The following is a 21,096-nucleotide window of genomic DNA, read 5'->3' as shown; positions in this document are numbered from 1 at the left end:
TTTGTAACTAATATTAGGAAATGGGAAATGACTAAAATATCACAGAGTAAGGAAGGTATTAATTAATGAAAGTTTGGTGCACCCATAAACAAAATACTTTTTGGCTACGGAGATAATTTTTTATTTTAATAATAACTGACATAATATGATATTTATAATAAAATATTAAAGTGTCAAAATCAGGGTAAAAACAAAACATTTAGGAAACTCTCATTTAAAATGAGCATATACATGCACGTAAAAAGGTCTGGCAGGGCACATTAATAATATTTCTCTCTGGGTTGGTGGGATTATAAAAGCTTTTTAGTTCTTGTTTTTGTTTATTTGCATTTTCTCATTTCCTAGAAACAACATGTTTTCCCTTCGTAATAAGAAATAAGAGACTACATAGTTTTGAAAGGAAGTGTTTTCACTTTTGAAGAATTATCAAGTCACGTTGAGAGGAGTCACTTTGGTGGTTTTGATTTTGGAGCTTCCGTTGTTGGGAATGTGTGGTTGGGTCAGGAGCCCAACAGCTTAGGAAAACAAAAGGTAGCAGCAACTCCTCATCTCCGCTTGCCGTGACCTAGGACTTGGGGGGGGAGTGCTGTCCTGGGCGCCATGTCCTGCCATCATTCAGCGTGCCCGGCCCCCCCTCCCTCACCCCCTGCGCGGCCTGTGCCCTGTGCGCGCTGACATGCTTAGCAGGCTTTGTTTTCCTTTCCTGGAACTGTGGCCTTCAAGGCTGGGCCTTCCTCTGAGTGACCCAGGGCACGTTCTGTAGCAGACTGGCAAGCTGTGGACTTCACAGACGAGGCCACCTCCATTGCCTCTGATTGACAAGGCGAAGGTGCCCATTTCTCTTTATTTTTGCTTCAAAATGTAATGGACAGCTTTCAATGCTTTATAGATTTCAGAGAACTTTTATTTTTTAAATCCAAGTTTTCTGAGCAGATTTTTTTCAGTCCCTACACTCTGGACATTTGGGGCCTGGGAATTTTTTGCCGTGTGTGTGTGTGTGTGTGTGTGTGTGTGTGTGTGTGTGTATGCATGTGTGTGTGTGTATGTGGAGGGGCAGGCTGTCCTGTGCCTTGCACGATGGTTGGCAGCCGTTCTGGCCTCACACCTGATGCAGAAGTACCTCCTCCTGAACTGTGACAACCCCAAACATCTCCAGATATTGTCAGATGTCCCCAGGGACAGGGTTCTAGATTAAATATAGAAAAGTCTAGTTAGTCCAGCCAGCATGGCTCAGTGGTTGAGCGTTGACCTATGAACCAGGAAGTCACAGTTCCATTCCCGGTCAAGGCACATGCCTGGATTTCAGGCTCGATCCCCAGTGTGGGGTGTGCAGGAGGCAGCTGATCAATGATTATCTCTCATCATTGAAGCTTCTCTCTCTCCCCCTCTCCCTTTCTCTCTGAAATCAAACTATATTTAAAACAGAAGAAAAGTCCAGTTAAATTTTAAGATAACAAATTATTTTTTATTCTAAGAATATCTCAAACATTGCATGAACCAGTTGTATCCCAAATACTGCCTGTGACACACTTATACTAAAATGTTACAGGTTGTTTTTCTGAAATCCAAACTTAATTATTGGGTGTCCTATCTTTTTATTTGCCAAGTCTTGAACCCCTATCTGCGAGGCAAAATTGCCCCCGGTTGAGAAACGGATGTAGAGCAACAATTATTTTTGGCTCTCTTTCATGCTGAGGGAACTGAGGCTTAGGGAGGGCAGTCCGTGGTCTAAGGCCACTGGAGAAAGGGTGCAGAGATGAGATCTGAGCCCAGGAACCCTGATTACAAATTCCCTCTTCCTTCTTGTACAGGAAAGAACTGCCTGTTTTTATTCCTGAAAAGATGAAAACTGAGAGACTGTCACGATTAGGGCCACTTGATATGGGGACTGTGCTTAGGATCACCAAGAATGAAGAACCTTCCACAAGTCCTAACATAATGATTCCTTCAAGTTAGTGTTATTCCACATTTAACAGATGGAAAATGAGCATCAGAGAGTTTAAATCATTTAGCTAGTACATGGGTAGAGCTAGAATTCTAAAGCAGATCTGACTTAATCCACACCTGACATTGTATCTGTTTGGCATTCTTGCCTGATTGCACCCCCCACCTCCTTAATCAACTAGGTTTGACTGAAACCTTTTCTGATAGCATCTTTGATCCATCACATTTGAACATTAGGGATAAAAGAATGAATTGGTCCAGAACTCCTTTTAAATGCTATTTCAGAACAAAGCCAAGTAGTGTAACCATCTGACTTGCCTTTTGGATGTGGTGCCTTCCATGTGAGGAGTCTACCAAAAGAACAGGGAGGAACGCGGTGGTTAACCGGGATGGATTTGTAGGCTCTATCACCAGCTTTTGAGAAATCTAGAGCTGACTCTGTTACATTTTTCTTTCAAAGAATATATGGCATGTTTCCATTCTTTGTCCTCAATGGGAAAGTACTCCTAAGAATTATAATGAGTTTGGTAGAGAGCGGTGAACTCCTATTTGTCCTCTAATGCCCCACTGAAATGCCACAGTCCCTATGGAACTTTCCTATCTTCGTCCTCAGATAGAACGACTGCTCCCTCGTTGAAGCTTCCCAAGCACTTTGTATATGCCTTGGTTCAGATATTGACATGTATGACCCCATATATTTGTTAAGTATCCCATATTTATTTTCTGAAAAAAAGGAAGAATGAAATGAATATCTACACAAGAGACAAGATTAGAAATCTTATAAAAATTGAGAATTAGCAATTTTCTCTGTTCATTCTGTACTTCATTTTCTCTTTCTCAGGTACCTAAGGCCTTCTACACAGTTCTTAGGGGCTTTCTGTCTTAAAAGTGGAACAGAATTGATTAGGAAGATACCTTAGTGCCTTGCAACTTGAAGTGGGGCCCATAGTCCAGCATCATTGACATCACCTGAGACCTTATAAGGAATGCGGAATCTTAGGACCCGAGCTGGACCCACTAAGTCAGGGTATGCATTTCACCAAACTTTGCAGGTGATTTGCATGCGTATTCAATTTCTGAGAAGTCCTACCTTAGAAATCAGTAGCCTAGGAATGGCAAATACATAGTACAGGTGTTGAAGAAGCCTTTCATTTTGTGTACATGGCAGACATCACTAATCAATCACGATCATTTTCTCACTGGGCTATGGTGCCACTTTAGAAGCTTCTCCGGGCAATCAGTGTCAGCCAATTAGTGTGGAAACCAACTGGCCCTCCCAGATACAGCTTCTCATTTTGCAGATAAAGAAACTGCGGCTCAAGGAAGCAAGGTGCTTTGACAAACATTACACTGCTCCTCCGTGGCAGAGCAGGAATGAAAATACTAGTGTCGGGCCTCTTGGGCTAATGGTCTTCCCATTGCAGCCTGCTGGGAAGGTAAGCAAAGCTCACATCAGGGTTTACAATGACCTGTTCCTCACCACCCTGAAAGGACCCTAGGTGACCTCCTACTGCAAAGAGCTGGAGCTCTGGAGTTAAAGCAATACAGCTTAAACTGCTCCTAAGCTTCAGATATCACTCAATAGTTAGAAAGTTTTCTGCAAAAGGGGAAAAAGGGGAAACATATTTTCCATCACACTTGAACTCTAGTCATGAGACCTTGATTAAAAATAACCCATCCTATCTCTCCCCTGCTATGAGTTCAATTGAACAAGATGGTTTCCAAGTTTTCCGGGAAATTCAGTAATATAGTCATTCGCCAGTGACTTGAAATGCTATCAAGCAAGCAGAAAGGACCTTTAAAAATGGTGAAGACCCCTGGGCCATCTTTCCCTGCCTATATTCCCCACTCCTTGCTACACTACAACTTTTCCAACCCCTTCTTAGCTATAAAAAATTAATGGCATTCATTGTTTATAAATGCCTCTGTTGATCTTTCCTATTTCGGTTCTTGACTACTAGTGGAAAAACTCTCCCTACTTCCCCCGCCCCTCACCCGCACTGAACTTTAAAAATAGTAACAGGAGTTGGGTTGGCTCAGAGCTTTGAGTTTGGAGTCCATAGCCTTTCCCCCCTGGGCCATCAGTTCACACTGTAATATCATGGCCCCCAAGCTTTCCTTTTGTCTTGTGTGTTTGGCTTAAAATTCTGAGAGGAGACGTCCTCTAGGATGATCACTTTCTCATGACCATCTGTGAAACAGCTGGACTGGACACCCCTGACCCCGGTATTAATAATGTCTGCTGTCGCCAAAGCCGGTTTGGCTCAGTGGATAGAGCGTCGGCCTGCGGACTGAAAGGTCCCAGGTTCGATTCCGGTCAAGGGCATGTACCTGGGTTGCGGGCATATCCCCAGTGGGAGATGTGCAGGAGGCAGCTGATCGATGTTTCTCTCTCATTGATGTTTCTAACTCTCTATCTCTCTCCCTTCCTCTCTGTAAAAAATCAATAAAATATATTTAAAAAAAAATAATGTCTGCTGTCTGCCTCCTCTTCTCTGAAGTCTGCGATTTTCACGGTCTCATTTGCTTTCTTCACAACTCTTCTTCCAGCCGAAGGCTCGAGAATTTATATTTATCCTCAGGTCTCCCAAGAATGGATTGGCCAATCGATGTGCGCCCCTGCTCCCTCTTGCGCCACCCTTCCCTCCTCCCCCTGCCAAAGTGCTTTTCTAGGGATTTGGCATAATACTAGTATCAACCTTTCACGCATAAAGATAGCTTTAACAATAGTGAACAGTTTTAAGTTTTGTAGTTCACAAAGAACACTCATTTATGCCACTTAATTTGTCAGGGATTCCATGAATTAGGTATTTTCAATGCCATTGGAAAGACACTGGGTTGAGAGAAGGTACATTAGTTGTCCAAGGTCAGCTGAGCTACTAAGTGCAGAGCCAGAATGCAAATACCCACCGGTGACCCCTGCACCAGCTGCCCCTCTCCCGGCTCCCTCTTGCAGGTCGGCATTGAGAGTTTATTTGTAACAATCCACTTACTTAGAGATGCTCACCAGTGCTATTGATGATGACTGCCAAGAGTAGCGAACAAAGTTTCGCCTTGTGCAAATCAGATGGGACAAAGTCCTTACTTCTTCACCTTTGTCAGCTCTCAGAGGTTATAGAATAAGCACCAAGCAATTCTTTAGGCAAGGAGGCAGTACAAGCATTCCTGACAAAATCAGCAATTCGATGTCTGTTTGCTTTCAGAAGGGGTTTGGCAGCATTTGTAGAGATGGATAGAAAGAACATCATTTAGGAAGTTCTTGAAACAGCTCATGTGAGATGTGTTGAAGACTGGACTGGGGCCGGAGCGGAGAGGAAGGGAGGAGGGGCCTGACCATAGAGAAAGCACAGAAGTAGAAGAGACAGTTTGTTCATGGATGGGCTTTCTGGAGAGAGGGAGAAGGGGGGAGCCCAAGATGGCCTTGAGGTTCTGGCCAGGTAGCTGAGAGCACGCAGGTACCATCTGCCCCAGCAGAAGAGGGCCTCAATGAAGTGGCAGATTGTATGGGGGAAGAAGATGCATTGTTCCACTGTGGACACATTTAAGTATTTCGGCATCGACAAGGAATGTGGGCAGCAAAGTTCTGGCCATTGAAGTGAGAGGCTACCTTGGGAGAGTGGGCAGGTCAGCAGCAGGGCAGGAAGACAGGGAGAAGGCTGTCTTGTTACTAACTGAGCACTACTGCTTTGGGTACCGTCTCAATCTTTATATCACCTCTAGCAGATATTTTTTTATTTCTCTTTTTAAAATAAAAAAACAGATGCTCAGAAAATGTTCCTTGAAATCTCTTTTTCAAACAGGGATACCAGGCAGATCTCATGCAAAGTGATATAGCCCTTTTGGGTGAGAGTCAGGCTGGTTCATGGTCCCTCCTCACTTTTAATGATATGTGACCCTTGTTACTTCTCTTTATGGCATTAGGAACAGAGTGAAGATGGTGCTTGGGTTTTAGGCTGAAGTGGTTGTGAATTCTTTAAAACATGATCCTGCTATGTCAAGGGAAACACATTTCCTGTGTGATGAAGGTGAAGAGAGTGTGTGTATGGTGTGTACATCTACACACATGTATAAGTATGTGTACACATGAACTTGTTTGTTGCCATGTTGTTGGGGTGGGGAGTGCAGCAGAGCTATAGGCTTTGGGTTTTCTTTCCAGATAAGCTTAGCATGTGGAAAAATAATCTATGTTTTGTTTTTCTGCTTGTGCAACCAGGCAGTGTTGATAAGCTACAAAGAAGTGCCTTAGTTATTGGATTTAACCATGTATTTCTATTGCCTCATCCTTTTTCTTTAATGGCCGGGTCACAATGTACAGGTGTCTCCCATAGACACACACAGGGGATGCCCCATTTTTTACCACTGGCCCAGTTCTGTCATTTTATGATGTGGTATCCGCTGTGGCTGCACAACCGAAGTGACCATTCTAAAGTAGGTCAGTGGAGCATTCCCTGTTATGGCAGCTGAATGGAAGTGCAGGGTACACATTTTCCAACAGCTCTTTATCTCCCTGTGTTTATAACGGGAGGTGGCCTTTTCCTACAGATCCCTTGCTTCCACCATGGTACTGCTCCTGGGTCTAGAGGCAGGTGGCCAATGTACACTTGTCTGTCATGCTTGTCTGAACCTCAAGCAGGAAGGCATGAATCAGCAATAGCACAGTCATGAAAAGGTTTGCAGCTTCAAGTTCAGGAAACTCTCCAAGTGTATCCAGGATTCACAGCAGTGTTAGTGTCTACGTTCTGTCTCCAAGCTCCATCTTGAGTGATTGCTCCTCCCTTCTTTCTACTGGGCACCATTTTTATTTCTTGGTGGATGGAACAAGGAGAAAATAAATGTAGCACAGTAGGTTGGAAGAACATGGAAATGTATATATATATATATATATATATACACATATATATACATATGTATATGTATACATTTGTATGTGTATATGTATATTTGTATGTGTATATGTATACATATATGCAGTATATATTTGCTGTGATGTTACTAAATAGCATGTAGCTGGTGACCTATAGGAAATGACTAAAATTTAACAAAAGACCACCTTAAATTGTCATCTCCACTCTGGTCAGTTATATACACAGTGAAAATAGTTCCTGTATTGTCATTTCTTTCTGATACAGTATGGTCTTAAAGGGCTCCTAAAGCCCTAACCAGTTTGGCTCAGTGGATAGAGTGTCGGCCTGCAGACTATGGGGTCCTGGGCTCGATTCCGGTCAAGGGCATGTACCTTGGTTGCAGGCACATCCCCAATAGGGTGTGTGCAGAAGGCAGCTGATCGATGTTTCTCTCTCATCGATGTTTCTAACTCTTTATCCCTCTCCCTTCCTCTCTGTAAAAAAATCAATAAAATATATTTTTTAAAAAAGGCTCCTAAAATAAAAATACACTATTTTTTCTGAAAGATCGCCTCTATGTCATGATTCAGCACTTGTAAACATTATGATCTATAATTTAAGAGAGACACTCTCTTTTCATTGGCTGGCATTTTAAAAATTATTTTTCCCAAGTTTGACCATTTAAGCCTTGACTCAATTACTGGTAAAATAAACAGTTCGCAGGAATGGAGTTCCGCATTTTCTTTCTTGCATTGATAAGATAGCAGTAGCATCTGGCAACTTGGGAAATTTTTATTTTCTGGAAAGTTGCACACATATAAAGATTCTCTTTTCACCACTTGGTCCCTTTCTAATTGTTTTTCTTTTTTAAAAAAATATTTTTATTGATTTCAAAGAGGAAGGGAGAGGGAGCTCGAGATAGAAACATCAATGATAAGAATCATTGATCAGCTGCCTCCTACACGCCCCCCAATGGGGATTAAGTCTTTGCAACCTGGCATGTGCCCTGACCTGGAATTGAACTAGGACTTCCTGGTTCACAAGTTGATGCTCAACCACTGAGCCACACTGGCTGGGCACTAATTACTATTTTTAAGTGCCCACTAGTTGCCAGGTGTGTGCTCTACTAGCTGCTGTGGGAATAGGCACATGAATCAAACCTGGTCATGTCTTCAAGGAGCTTACTCAAATCTAGTCTGTTTGGAAAACGACAAGCAAATTCAGAGAAAATAAGTGGTCAGGCAAGACCTGGTGGGAGAATTTTAATCGGGTCTTGATCGATTTGAGACTGGAATAGATGAAGAGACAGAGAAGGAAGGAAAGGCATTCCAGATGTTCCAGAAGCAAAATGCCAGGGCACAGAAAATGGGCTCAGGAAACAGTATTAGGACCTTCCACAGGGAAGACATCTGAGGGAGAGTGATGAGCAACACGGTATCAAGGGTAGTCCTCTCCACCTCCCTTGTCCTGTCTTCTCTTTTGGTGGCAGGTTACAGGTTTTTACATCTTCAAAGTGATGACCTGCAGGTCCCATGGATGCCCCAGAGAGAGCATAACGCTGGCGCCCAACAGGAGTCACTTCCATTTCTGTGTGAGACTCTAAGAGACCTCCTTCCTTAAGGCCAGCCCATATCCATTTCTGCTCCATCTTTGCTGGATGGACTGTGGTTTACTTCCTCATCTAGGTAATTTTCAGTGAGAGGTTTCTTAAAATAAACAGTACTTGGCAGCAGACATACAATTTCAGGAAACTAATAGAAGATGCTAGCTTAAAAAGCATTTTGTGTCCCTTTAGCTGAACGGTGCTGGGTACAACGTTTCTTGAGAACATTGGGCCTGAACTGAAGTCTTAATAACTCTTTAATGAATTTGCTTTTGTAGGCATCAGAAAGGCTCTCTGCATTGGTCACAGTGCAGAGATACATGCCAAATAGTGTTCAGTAGCAGTCAAGATGAATTAGGGAAGAGTAGATGTTAGGAGAAAGAACTCTTCAGTTATAACCCACTTGCTCCACCACTGAGAACACTTGGTAGTTTTCAGGACAGGAGGACTTTGAAATGCTAGTGTGCTATGAATAGCCAAGGGGAGTATAGTGTACAGCGTTTTCTAAACATATATTTTACCATGCAAAATCTTCTCTCCCCAAATCTACAGTGCCTATTTCATTTTTAATCCTCACAGGAGGATATTTTTCCATTGACTTTTAGAGAGAGTGGAAGAGAGAGGGAAAGACAGAGAGAAACATTGATGTGAGAGAAACATATCGATTGGTTGCCTCCTGCATGCCCATACTGGGGATGGAGCCCCAAACCGGGGCATGTGCCATGACCTGGAATTGAACTTCGACCTCCTGGTTCATAGGTTGACGCTCAACCACTGAACCACACCAGCCGGGTGACATTTGCTTTTTAATATTCCCCTTGATTTCTGTTTGGCCTTTCCTGCCAAGAGACAACTTAATTGATAGTGAACCCAGCTTTGTCTTTTGAGATGTGTGTGTGTGTGTGTGTGTGTGTGTGTGTGTTCAGTCAAGTTTGGTTGATCTGGCTTTTTCTGAGCAATTGGATGAGGTCAGAATAGGTCAGGAAACAACTAAACTAATGGTCAAAGAAGAGCAGAGCAGAACAGAGCAGAAATATTACATCTTGGACTCAGCATGATGTAATATTTCCTAATGTTATATTATTTATAACTAGAGGCCCGGTGCACGAAATTCAGGGCTGATCGGGGCCTTCCAGCTGCTGGCTGGGGCCTTTCTTCGTTCCACACTGCCCCCTGATGGTCAGTGCACATCATAGTGAGCGATTGAATTCCCAGTCTCCTGGTGGAACTCCTGAGGGGATGCTTTGCATATTAGCCTTTTATATATATAGACGATTGTAACATAGTGTTATAGTACAATAATGCCAAGTCTCCATCTGCATTTTAAATTCATTCCTAGAGGAGGATGCTTTTATATTGCATCTTGTAGAATTAATATGTTTTCAGAGGTTGTGATGCTATTGGTACCTTGTCCACATCTTATTTATCATGCTGATGCTGTGAATGATGGCTGCTAATGGCTCAAGGGTGCCCTTTTTTCAGAGAATTGTTCTCAGCCAAATGGGTCCTCCTTGCCTGGGATGTCATATCCCCACTGCCTCTTGGGGGCAGCCATGGTCAATGACTGAGTAACAGAAATATACAAAGGCCAGCCCTTTGTCTCAAGGTGGTATCACCAGGTGATAGGATCTGTGTTCCAGAGCTCCCCATGGGTGGGACCAATCTGAAGCCAATTCCAGCTGAGACCACATCCTCACTCCTTCCCTTGACCCTCCTGCTTCTCTGACTCCTCCTGAGGGCACTCTCCACAACCATGTTGACAAGAACCTCTATCTCAGGCCCTGCTTTAGGGACTTTTACCGAAGACAAAGACATTATTATTACTCCCCCTCCCCCATGGTTGCTACCGAACAGATTGACAGTGAATGATTCATAGACTCTGCATTGAATGTATAAGGAAACTTGAAGTTTTAGGCAATGAAATCCAGCCATTTTGCAAAATATTTGTATAGAAAACATGAATTCATTTAATATGCTGTGTCTTGTAATTGAATGCCAACTAAAAACATTTAGTTAATTTAAAAACATTTTTTTAATCTATTTGTAAATGGAAGAATGGAGTTCCTTGGAAAAACTTCCCTAATTTATAGAGTAGTGCATGTGGACTTATTCAAGTCTTGAAACTTCAAAAAGATTCAGATTACCACACGGAAATCCAAAACTCTCTTGAAATGAGTCTTTGTAGATAGTTAATTCAATGTAAAGACAGAGTGTCATAGATGGAATACGTTAAGTTGATGCACAATAAAGATGGGACCCCGCCCTCAACTCCCCTTGCCAAGGGCTAAGGATGGCAAGAGAGGATGTGCTTGGTGGAGGGAGTATATTTATCTAACCAAGTACAAGAGGATTCTCCTAGTCTAAGACTGAGTATTGAATCCTGTTGACTCAAAGACTGGGACATCCAGCATTGGGGTAGACAGACACACCTGACTGTCTATTTCTCTGGCGTCTCCAAGAAAGCTTGGGTTGGTCACCTTTGGCTTGTATAGGAGACAAGAATTTCCGGAAAGGCATAATCTAAGGAAGGTCAGAAAGAGTAGCAATCTCCTAGAGGCTGCTTAACCCAAGTGGCATGGGAGCCAGATCAGTTGGGGAGGAACAGCCTCAGGTGTCAAGTCCAAGGGCAAGGGCAAAGCTGAAAATAGGGAATGAGTTACAGAGTGCAGGAGCTAAGGAAATTATAATCCCATAGGCGGGGACTGAGGCTGGGGTCCAGGTGTACTTTTATTGGTCACGTTCTTGTGGCAAATATGTAGCCTTGCCAGCTCTCAGGCACAGGCAGGCAGGCGAAGCCCGATGTGAGGCTTTGTAAACCCAACTCTGCGTGTCCATTCCAACTTAGAAATCCTAGACAGCGAGAATGCCAGATTCCTTTTATTTTTAAACAAATATCCATCAGCTGGAAACTGCTAAGATGAGGTTTGATTGTTCTTGGCCATCATTATATAACCCTTGGTTCTCCTTGAAAGGAAAAAGTATTTGCTTTAATATATTTTCTGAAATGTCATTCTAAGAGCGTAACAGCAGGTGGTCTTTCCCTCGAATTTAGAATATAAAGATGACCTGTGGCTTGAAAAAGCAAACCTTCCAGTGACATATGTAGAGAACGGAGACTAGATTTGAGCAAAAAGAAAAGAGGCAGAGCAACCCTGCTCTGTTATCACAGATGACAAAGGCAGGCATGGTTTCAAGAAGTTAAAACACTCAGCAGCCTCTCCTTCGCCTCACTTCTCTTCCTCTCCTCACCTCCTTCCTCTTGCCTTTTCTCTCTCCCTGTTCCCTCCTGCCTCTATAATCCCTTTTCTTCTTTCCTAGAAGGAGCCTACTATTTGGTTTACTTTCTCATCTTTGAAAAGAACAGCATGCCTTGCGGACTGTATTTTTTTCTCTTTCTTTCTTAAGGAAAAAAGGCAGCTGCAATGTACATTTAATTCTGATAAGAGAAAAGCATAGTGCAATTCTCCGCAGCACAGAGTCTTTTTGTGTGTGATTTTTTTTCTCAAAATAAAGTCTCAGAATTGTTGCTGTGTACCTAGAATCCTCTTTAGGGTAATGATGGTGGCATTCCTCAGAGGTGAATTCATTTCCCTTACTCATTTTGAAAACACGTGCTCTGTTTGTCTTTTCACACTGGTCACAATGAGATTTAAAATAGAGACTCATCATCACCTACTTACGGGTGATGAATAGCACTGCCTTGAAAAGGCCTGGTGGAAATTTGTGTGGAAATTGAAAGTGATGCGTCAGACACAGAAGCTAAGGAGGCAGACACAAAAACTAAGTTGGAGGCCAAATTGCCTAAGTATTCTGAGCTTGGAACATGGTGAGACACTTCCCCGCCATGCTCACAGTCAGACGCCAGGCCTCACTTCCAGGTGGAAAAGTGAAATGGCTGGGTGGTATGGATCTAAGAATTAGCAGAATCTACCAAACAAAATGGTTTAATAATCCAGAGGCCTTCCTCAGCACTGTGGTAGGTTGAATGATTGACACCATTCTTCACATGTCCCTCTACCTGTGCCCTTTGGCAGGTGGCTTTAAAGTCCCTGATATCAAGGCAGAGTGAGTGCACTTCTCTATCCCTTGACATGAACTTGGCCCCCATTCTCCGGGAGGAATGCCAGTAGAAGGGACATGTCACCTCCAGTCCAAAGCCTTAAGAAGAGCTTTGTATTCTTCCACTTGTCCTTGCCGTGAGAAGAACATGATATGGTTACCCCACTGGTCCAAGGAAAGAATGAGAAATAAGGGAAAGAGAGAAGACAAAGAAACTGAGCTGAGTCTGGATCAGCTAAACCCCAAATGATCTGAAGATGTCTGACTGAGAGTAAAAGTAAGCTACATTAATTGCAAGAGTATTTTTTAACCAGCATTACTGTGGAAATCCTTGACTGACACAGCACTGATCCTGAATGTGGCCTGTTTGAAGGAAGCACGTGAATAATAGTGATGAGAAAATGAGAATGTGAGTAGATAATGGTTTTCAACGAGGAAAGCCCTTTGTGTACAGTCACAAGAGGGGCTGACATTGCTCTCATTCTGAATATTATACTCCTTAATTGGGTCTTGGTCAAGGGTGAAGGGAGTTGCAGAATCCTGCCTTCCTGACCATATTGGAAACCACAAGTTCGAGTTCAATGATGACAACTATTGGCTTCTTTGGGAAGCAACAAACATGCCATGTTTCATTTGAAAGAATATCCGATATTTAAGTAAAAAAAGACCTTTGAGATGATCTATGCCTGACAGAAGTTAAATCATATGCTACTTACAAGGCAAGCCATTCAATGACAGGTCAAGTGCATCAGTTAAAAGGTTAGAGTCTCGCTCAGCCAGTGTGGCTCAGTGGTTGAGCGTCAACCTATGAACCAGGAGGTCACAGTTCGCTTTCCTGTCGGTGCATATGCGCAGGTTGTGGGAGGCAGCTCTCATCAATGATTCTCTCTCCTCATTGATGTTTCTGTCTCTCTCTCCCTCTCCCTTCCCCTCTGAAATCATTAAAAATATCTTTAGAAAAAGGTTAGATTCTCACTGAAATTTACCTTTTAACTTTACCCCTTGTTCCCAACCCTTTCCTCTAAAGCCACATAAAATGGGCCTCTTGACTTTTCCAATGCCGTATTTTAAAACACAGCTGTACATCTTTTCCACATCAAACCCCCAGGGTTTCCCCACAATTTTATGTTGACATACCTGGAGGAAGTGGCAGGGGAAAGACTTACCCACGATCATGTGGTTGCAGACGTCACAGAAAGTGGGCTTCTTGAAGATGTGCTCCTGAAAGGCATGGGCCTTGCTGCTGCCTGGGTGCAGGCCAGCCCTGGTGGGCGTGGATGTCAGGCTTCCTGGGGCGGGAAGAGGGCTGGAGCTGGGGCTGACCTCAGCCAGCATGTCCCCTTGCAGCTTCACGTCGCTGTTGGTTCGCTGGAAGAAGTTGTCAGCACTTTTGCTCCGTAGACTCTTGGTCTTGAAAGAAAGTGATCGTTTTAGTTTCTGGAGCTGCAATGCAATGACAGAACAGACGCTCTTATGATCGATCGTGCAGACTCATGCTGGGGTGAGGCGGCTGCTCCATGCACTGCACTGTTCCCACCGACACCCTCAGCCCCTGGAGGCTCATAGAGGTCTCTGTGTGGGCGGGCTGATGTCAGTGCCAGAGGGAACTCGGCAGCCAGACTGCAGAAGGAGGTTCCTTGTTGCCTTAGCTTCTGCCACTGCTCCTCCTCCCTGCCTCCTTGAGGTCCCTCCAACGTGCTGTCAAAATATCCCATGACATTGGATTTTGATACCACTTGCCTTTAGAATTTGAATTACAGTACAAACTCTTGGGCTCAAAGGCTGGGTCTGTAATGCCGGGGCCTCTGCTGGCCTTTCTCAGGGTCACTTAGCTTCTGTTTGTCTCTTTACACAGCAAAGCAGGCGAGGCCACTGCCAAACCCAGAATCAATCTGGCTTAACCATCCAGAGAACACAAGCCAGTAACTCTCAGGCCTGCTTGGGTCTGGAGCATATGGATAAGTAACGTGTGTGTGTGTGTGTGTGTGTGTGTGTGTGTGTGTAGGACACACTGTGGAATTATCTATTTTACATTCTCTGCTCTTTCCCTTGCCCTTCTGCTCATTTTTGACCATTTGGCAAACTAGACTATTTCTTCTTTGCCTCTGGGACTCATAAAAAAGCTTGGAAAAGTTCTGACTTCCAAAAGTCTGGGGTTGGTCCAGTCCGAACCTCCAATCCAGTCCTCACATCGGAGCTAGAAGGATCTTTTGGAAACAGAGATGTGAGCATGTGTTTAAAATTCTTTACAAAGTTTCATTTCTTCTTAAATATAAAGAAAAGCTCATTGTCATGGGCTCCAGTGACCGGCACATTCTGGATCCCAAGGACAGTGTGCACCACGGTCCACCTTGCTCTGTCCAGCCCAGCCACAGCGGCCTTTTAAAAGTCTCTGGTATTTACTATGCATTTTTATCACATGCAGCTTTCCCTCTGCCCAGATAAAAGAAATGAACCACTTAGTGGCTACCTGGCCTATATGCAACAGGTCACTTTGCCTTTAGGATAGTTCACATAAGGTGATTGATCTGGCTCTGCATCAAACCCCCAACTTCTCTCTAAGAAGATCAGAAAGATGTGATGACTTTAGTGCCGGGCAGTTGACTTCAAAAACACCACAATTCTCTCCCTTTCCCTTACCCATTCCCCTTTGCAATGTGACTGTATAGCTCCTCCCAGCAAAGGGGGAGCATGTTTCCCCACTTCTTGAATCTTGTTGGTTTGGGGAATTTGATCAATGGAAAGTGGCAGAAGCGACTTTAAACCAGTTCTAGGCCCAGACCTCGAGGTGCCTTGTATGCTTCTGCCATCTCTCTTGGAACTGTGCCAAACTGCCATATGAACAAACCCAATTCAGCCTGAAGGACGATATGAGACACATGGTCCAGTCACTTCCGTCATGCAAGTGAGACCCCAGGGGCAGAGCCACCTGCTTCCCTGCAAGGACTAAAGAAGTCTAAATGAGACCAGAAGAACTGTCCAGCAGAGTCCCGCTCAAATGGTCAACCCACAGAACCATCAACTACAGAGAGGGCTAGTCTTTTAAACCATTAAGTTGGGTGTCTATTGTGTGTACACGACACCACGCTGTTCTCCTCGCTTTCCTAGTATGTGGTGGGAATGTACCTTGTTGCTCATTTGAAGTTGACTGTGGCCATGTGAGACCAACTTTGCCCTTGAAGTTCAGAGGGGAGGCCCTGCAGGGTCCTCTAGAGAAGCCCCACTGGGCATCTCCAGCCAGAAAGGGCTAGCCAGAGAAGCAGCAACATCATTCATAGAAAGGCAGAAACAGTGGGCCAGACAAGACTTTTCTTTTGTCTTATTACCTCTGCCCTACAGTCCAAACCCACCAGAGGAATTGGGGCTGTTGAAGAAGCAGGAAGAAGGACGTGCTCCTGAGTTATTTTGGAGTTTGTTGCTATATCCTCACCTAGCAACTCCTGATAGATATAGGGGAATGGAGTCATGTGCCCCTGGGACACCGCACTTGTCTGGCAGCGGACCCTCCATCTCCAGCAAAGGTAAGTGAGAGGGAGGTATGAGACAATCACTCTGAGACCGAGCCACACTGGGGTGAGGATCTGGGGCAGCAAAGGAGCAGAACAGACTTTCTACACTTCAAGTGCTTCTGGCTAGAGCTAGATGCTGGCCTAGTGTGGAGAAAGGGAGACAAATAGGAGGTACCATTGGAGTTTACTTTGAACAGATTTTAATAAAGTGACCAGGAAGTTAAGGAATCTGCTGAGATTTTGTCATGGGCTGTGCAAACGAGGGGGAGGGAGGTTTGTCAAAGCCAATGCTATCACATCGCAAAATAAAGTCATTTTCTGTCCCCCCCGCCCTAAGCTGTTCAGATGGTTCAATAAATTGGCTACCCTTATAACAAAAATAGAACAATAACACCTTCTCTGATTATATCAGGGCACAATTATGAAGGTAGCAGAAGACAACAAACATATGGAAGAGCTGAAAATTCTTTTTTTTAATGCTTATTTTAATTTTATTTTTCAATTACAGTTTACATTCTGTATTACTTTGTATTAGTTTCAGGCATACAGCATAGTGGTCAGACAGTCATATACTTTACAAAGTATTTTCCCCGATATTTCCAGTCTACACCTGGTACCATACTATGCTGTACTTCACTTCCCCGAGACTATTTTCTAACTGCTAAGCTGTCAATCACTTCACCTTTTCACCCAGCCCCCATCCCTCTCCCCGCTGGCAACCATCAGTCTGTTCTCTATATTTATGAGTCTGTTTCTATTTTGTTTGTTTGTTTATTTTGCTCTTTAGATTCCACACATAAGTGAAATCATATCATATTTGTCTTTGGGAGAGCTGAGATTTCTACATGATACAAGTGGAAGGAGGGTGATGGGGCAGAACAGGGGAGGAGGGAGCTGGGAGTGTGGAGCCAGCCTATGTGTTCCACCAGGTGATCCCTCTTCATCTTCCCAACCATTCAATGAAGAATTTGTTATGTTCCCCCTGGAGAAATGGAGGCCGAGAGAGGTTAAAAAACTTGTCCAAACCAGGCTGGTGTGGCTCAGTGGTTGAATGTCGACCTATGAATCAGGACCCATGACTGGTTCAATTCCCACTTAGGGCATATGCCTGGTTGTGGGCTCGATTCCCAGTGTGGGGCATGCAGAAGGCAGCCTATCAATGATTCTCTCTTATCAATGATGTTTCTATCTCTTTCTCCCTTCCTCTCTGAAATCAATAAAAAATTTTATGCATATGAAAAAACTTGTCCAAGGTCACACAGCGTAGGTGAGTAAACACCAAGGTTCAAAATTAAATCTGCCTTCCTCTAACCCCCATGCTGGTGAGTTGACAGAGATAGATGTAGGGATGGAGAGAGCTACCCCTCTCTCCCAGGGGGATGGAAGTACTGGTGGTCAGGGAGGGTGGGAAGGGATGCAGAGTGGGAAAGAAAATCTCCTTTATTTTATATATTTCAGATTTCTTAAAAAGAATAAAGGGGCACTCCTTGTTGATCAAAGTGAAGCATCAGGCATCACTGTCTGGTTTCTGCTGCCAATACAGGGAAGGCGATGGGTGACACCTGCAAGTGTGCAGTCTGGCCTCCCTTCTATGCTCACGTGCTGCTTTTCTCCCTTCAAACCCATCCATCACCTGCTGCTCTTTGTTCCCCGAAGTTTAGTACGATGCCAAGAAACCTGTAGCGTTATCCTTGCTCTGAGAGATGTAGCTGGAAATTGTCAGACCTTCAGAGCCTGCCTGCTTCAAAAGCGGGAGAATTGGCCTTGGAAGCCAATGTGACATTTCTTATTCAAGTGGACAGCTTAAGAGAAATGCCTCCAAGTTAAACAAAGTCTGAGCAGCGAGCTCAAAGGCACATGCTTTCTTCAATTACCCCTACAAGAGCAGAGGCCAGATGGGAAGATACAAAACGCAGAAATAGAAGCAAACTCTGATAATAGCAGATGTCACAAAATGATTAGCTTCCATACACCACTGCCACCTCCCATCTATTCTGTTTATAACAATAATGGTAAAAGGAACAGATAGTCTGGAGACCTTTACCATGTGCTAGAAATTGCTCTAAATACCTTACTCCCTGCAATCACCCCAGGAAACCTATGACTAGAGAATCATTCATTCCTTTATTAAAATAGTTCATTTAATGAATGGGCTACTACTATGAGTTAGACATAGTCCTTGGCTTTGGGGATATAGCAGTAAAATAAACAAATTCCTTCTCCTTAAGGTTTTAATGTCTAGTGGGTAGAAATAGAAAATAAATAATCGAAGATATATAATAATATGGGTAGGGGTAACAGCCGGAGCCAGGCTTTAGAAAGTAACAAGCAGGGCTTTTGGGACAGGTGACATTGGAGCAGAGACATGAAGGAAGTGAAGGTATGAGCTACTTCGGAGAAGAGCATTCTGGGTAGTGGGAAAACCCAGGGCAAAAGCCCCTACAAGAGAGCAAGGTGGGGTGCTTGAGGAACTCTAAGAGGGCAGTGTGTCTGGAACAGAGTAATGAGGGAGAGAAAGCACAGAGAGGTCAAGGGCGGGCTTCATGCTGGAATTTGCAGGTCATGCCAATGGCTTTGGAATTTATCCTAAGGGTGATGGCTTTGAGTAGGAAAGTGACAGGGCCTGATCCTTATTTCAAAAGGGTTACTCTGGCTACTGTGTGGAAAATAGACTATAGGAGGGCATGGTGGAAGTAGGGAGACCAGACTCTTGCAGTTATCCTGGTAAGAAGTAATTTTGGCTTGGCCTAATATAGTAAGATGTGGTTGAATTTGGGGCACAATTTGAAGGTAGAACCAATTGGATTTATTGAGGGACTGGATGAAAGGATGAGGAAAAGAGGAGTCAATAATGATTTCAAGAATTTGGGCTTGAGCAACTAGATAAATGGGGGCCACTTCTTGAAAGAGGGGACACTGGAGAAGAAGCCAGTGGTGTAGGGAGTGGGGTGGGGATCAGAGTTTTGGGTAAGTTTGAGATGTTTGCTTCGAATCCAAGTGTTGCTGCCAAGTAGGCAGTTAAATACACGATTCTAGGATTCAGAGGACAGGTCCAAGCTGCAGTAACACACTTGTGAGTCGCGAGCAAATAGATGGCATTTGAAGACATGAGACTAGATGACATCACTGCAGAGTGAGTGCGGACACTGAAGAGAAGTGATCTGAGGACAGAGCCCTGGACGTCAAGAAGATTAAGAACAAACAGTTAGATGTCAAGAAGATTAACGACAAACGGAGAAATCTGAGAAGGGGCTAGTGAGGAAGGAGGACAAAAGAGAGGGATGTTTTAGAATCTATGAGAAGAAAATGATTCAAGAAAGAGAGAATGACCGGCAGCTTCCAATGGAGCTTAGATCTCAAGTCATTGGAGGTGGAGGGGTTGGCCGTCGCATTTGGCAAAAGGAATGTCTTTGGGAGATCTTGATAAGTACCCTAAACAGGAACTTAACATATTCGGTGAAGTGGTGGGATGAAAACCTAACTGGCCCGATTTTAAGAAAGAATGGTTGGAGGGGAAGTGTGTGGGGGGAAAGCATGGGCAGTTTTGCTATAAAGGGCATGAGTACAAAGAGGCAGTCATGGAGAGATTTTCTGTTTTGCACTGTTTAAACATGGGAAGATTATTTTAGCCTGTTTTTAAGAACTCAGGAGAGAAGTGATGACCTTGAGTAGATGAGAGGTGATGAAGTGTAGCGCCTGGGAGGAAAGGTTGACTTTCAATTGGAATGAGGCAGTTTGTCCATCAGGAGAGAGATGCATAAGGAGACAGTTGGAGCTGGGTGGATCTTCTCTTTTGATTGTCTCTGTTTTTATCAATGAAAATGGAAACAAGTCTGCCAGAAGCCAATTCCAGCATGACAGCAGGGCTGAATCTGGGAATGGCTGATGGCATTTCCCCAAACCTGAATAGGATACATTAAATTGATTGTTTGCTACCAGACAGCTCAGGGCATCTTAATCTACATGTTATTGCCTCCTACTGGCCAAACACCTGAACAGCCATAGGCTAATTCCCCCAAATCTGACAATGGACTCTATAGAAACCCTGACCCTTTGAAGTGTATATGTCTGTCTCACCTCAGGACAAACTATGTTAATAAAAAGCATGGGGTCCTGAGATGAGGAGATCTTAGTTTTGAAAGGGCAAGGACTACGCCCTCCACCTTGCCCCAGGGTAAGGGCTATGCCCTCCATCTTACCTTGGCCATGTGCTCAGCAAGGCTTCTTCCCGGAGGCCAGGCCGCTGCTGGCCACACCCGGGATTTCTCTGGACTGGCCAATGATAGTCAAGGGAAGTGCACGCCATCACTATGACCACATCCTGTGTAATGAGACACCGACTCGCGCCTGGCCAATCGGCGGGGCCCACAGTCCTTTCTCCTCCCCTTACCCCAACCCCCTATAAAACCTCTCTCCACACAGAGTTTTCTCTCTCTGCCACTTGCTGCTGTGCCAGTAAGGGGAGGCAGGGGAGCCAAACCTAGGTTTGAAATGAAGGACTCTTTGCTTTTGCATCGGACTCGCTGGCTCCCTGATGGGCTTTTTGGGAACCTTGAAATCTGGGCACAACAGTTTCCTTTAAACTAGGCTCCTCTGACCCCCAAATGCCTTTCAAAATTATATTTCATCTCTGGACTCCTATTTAATCTACACACAGCCTTCTCCGGATTTCCTGAACCCTTCTTCATGCTTGAACAAGAACCCCGGTACAAGTCTATCTCCTGAGTGAGCAGAAAGGGGAAGTAGACGGAGGAGGAGATGTTGGAAGTTGGGAGAGGTACTTCAGAGAGTAGAGAGCACAGCCTAGAGCCATGCCCAGTAGAAGGATGGGAGGGTGGCACAGAGGGCCCATTTCAGGTTATCACCTCATTTTACAGAGTCAAATGGCTAGTAAGTTGCAGAATGAAGATCCACATACAGGTCTCTCTAACACCAAAGCCCCTTAAGCCCAAACAGACTTTCAGGAGAAGGTTTTCCACCCTGACCTCTTTTTGGTACAATTCCTCTGCTTCGTGTGCTTTAGAGCCAGCTGGAATTTCAGCAATAATCCATGTGGTTGCCATGTTGAGAGGCACTTCAATGGCAATTAATTGGGGGAGAGCAGAAATCAGGCGTCATTAGAGCAATGGAACACAGA

General features: G+C 44.2%; 1 protein-coding gene across 2 annotated transcripts in view; it reads right to left on the bottom strand.

Moving 5' to 3' along the window:
• STAC (SH3 and cysteine rich domain) overlaps positions 1–21,096 on the bottom strand; it is a 100,743-nt gene that overhangs the window by 50,020 nt on the left and 29,627 nt on the right. Inside the window, exon 2 of one of the 2 annotated variants that reach the window (XM_036332962.1) lies at positions 13,617–13,893. In XM_036332962.1, coding sequence (XP_036188855.1) covers positions 13,617–13,893 — 277 coding nt within the window. The remainder of the gene's footprint in view (positions 1–13,616; positions 13,894–21,096) is intronic. The other variant, XM_036332963.1, reaches the window with a different exon arrangement.

Source organism: Myotis myotis, unplaced genomic scaffold, assembly GCF_014108235.1.
Source record: "Myotis myotis isolate mMyoMyo1 unplaced genomic scaffold, mMyoMyo1.p scaffold_m19_p_13, whole genome shotgun sequence".
Classification (NCBI taxonomy): Eukaryota; Metazoa; Chordata; class Mammalia; order Chiroptera; family Vespertilionidae; genus Myotis; species Myotis myotis.
Note: the sequence above shows the minus strand (reverse complement) of the source record. Positions and strands in the feature narration are given on the sequence as shown.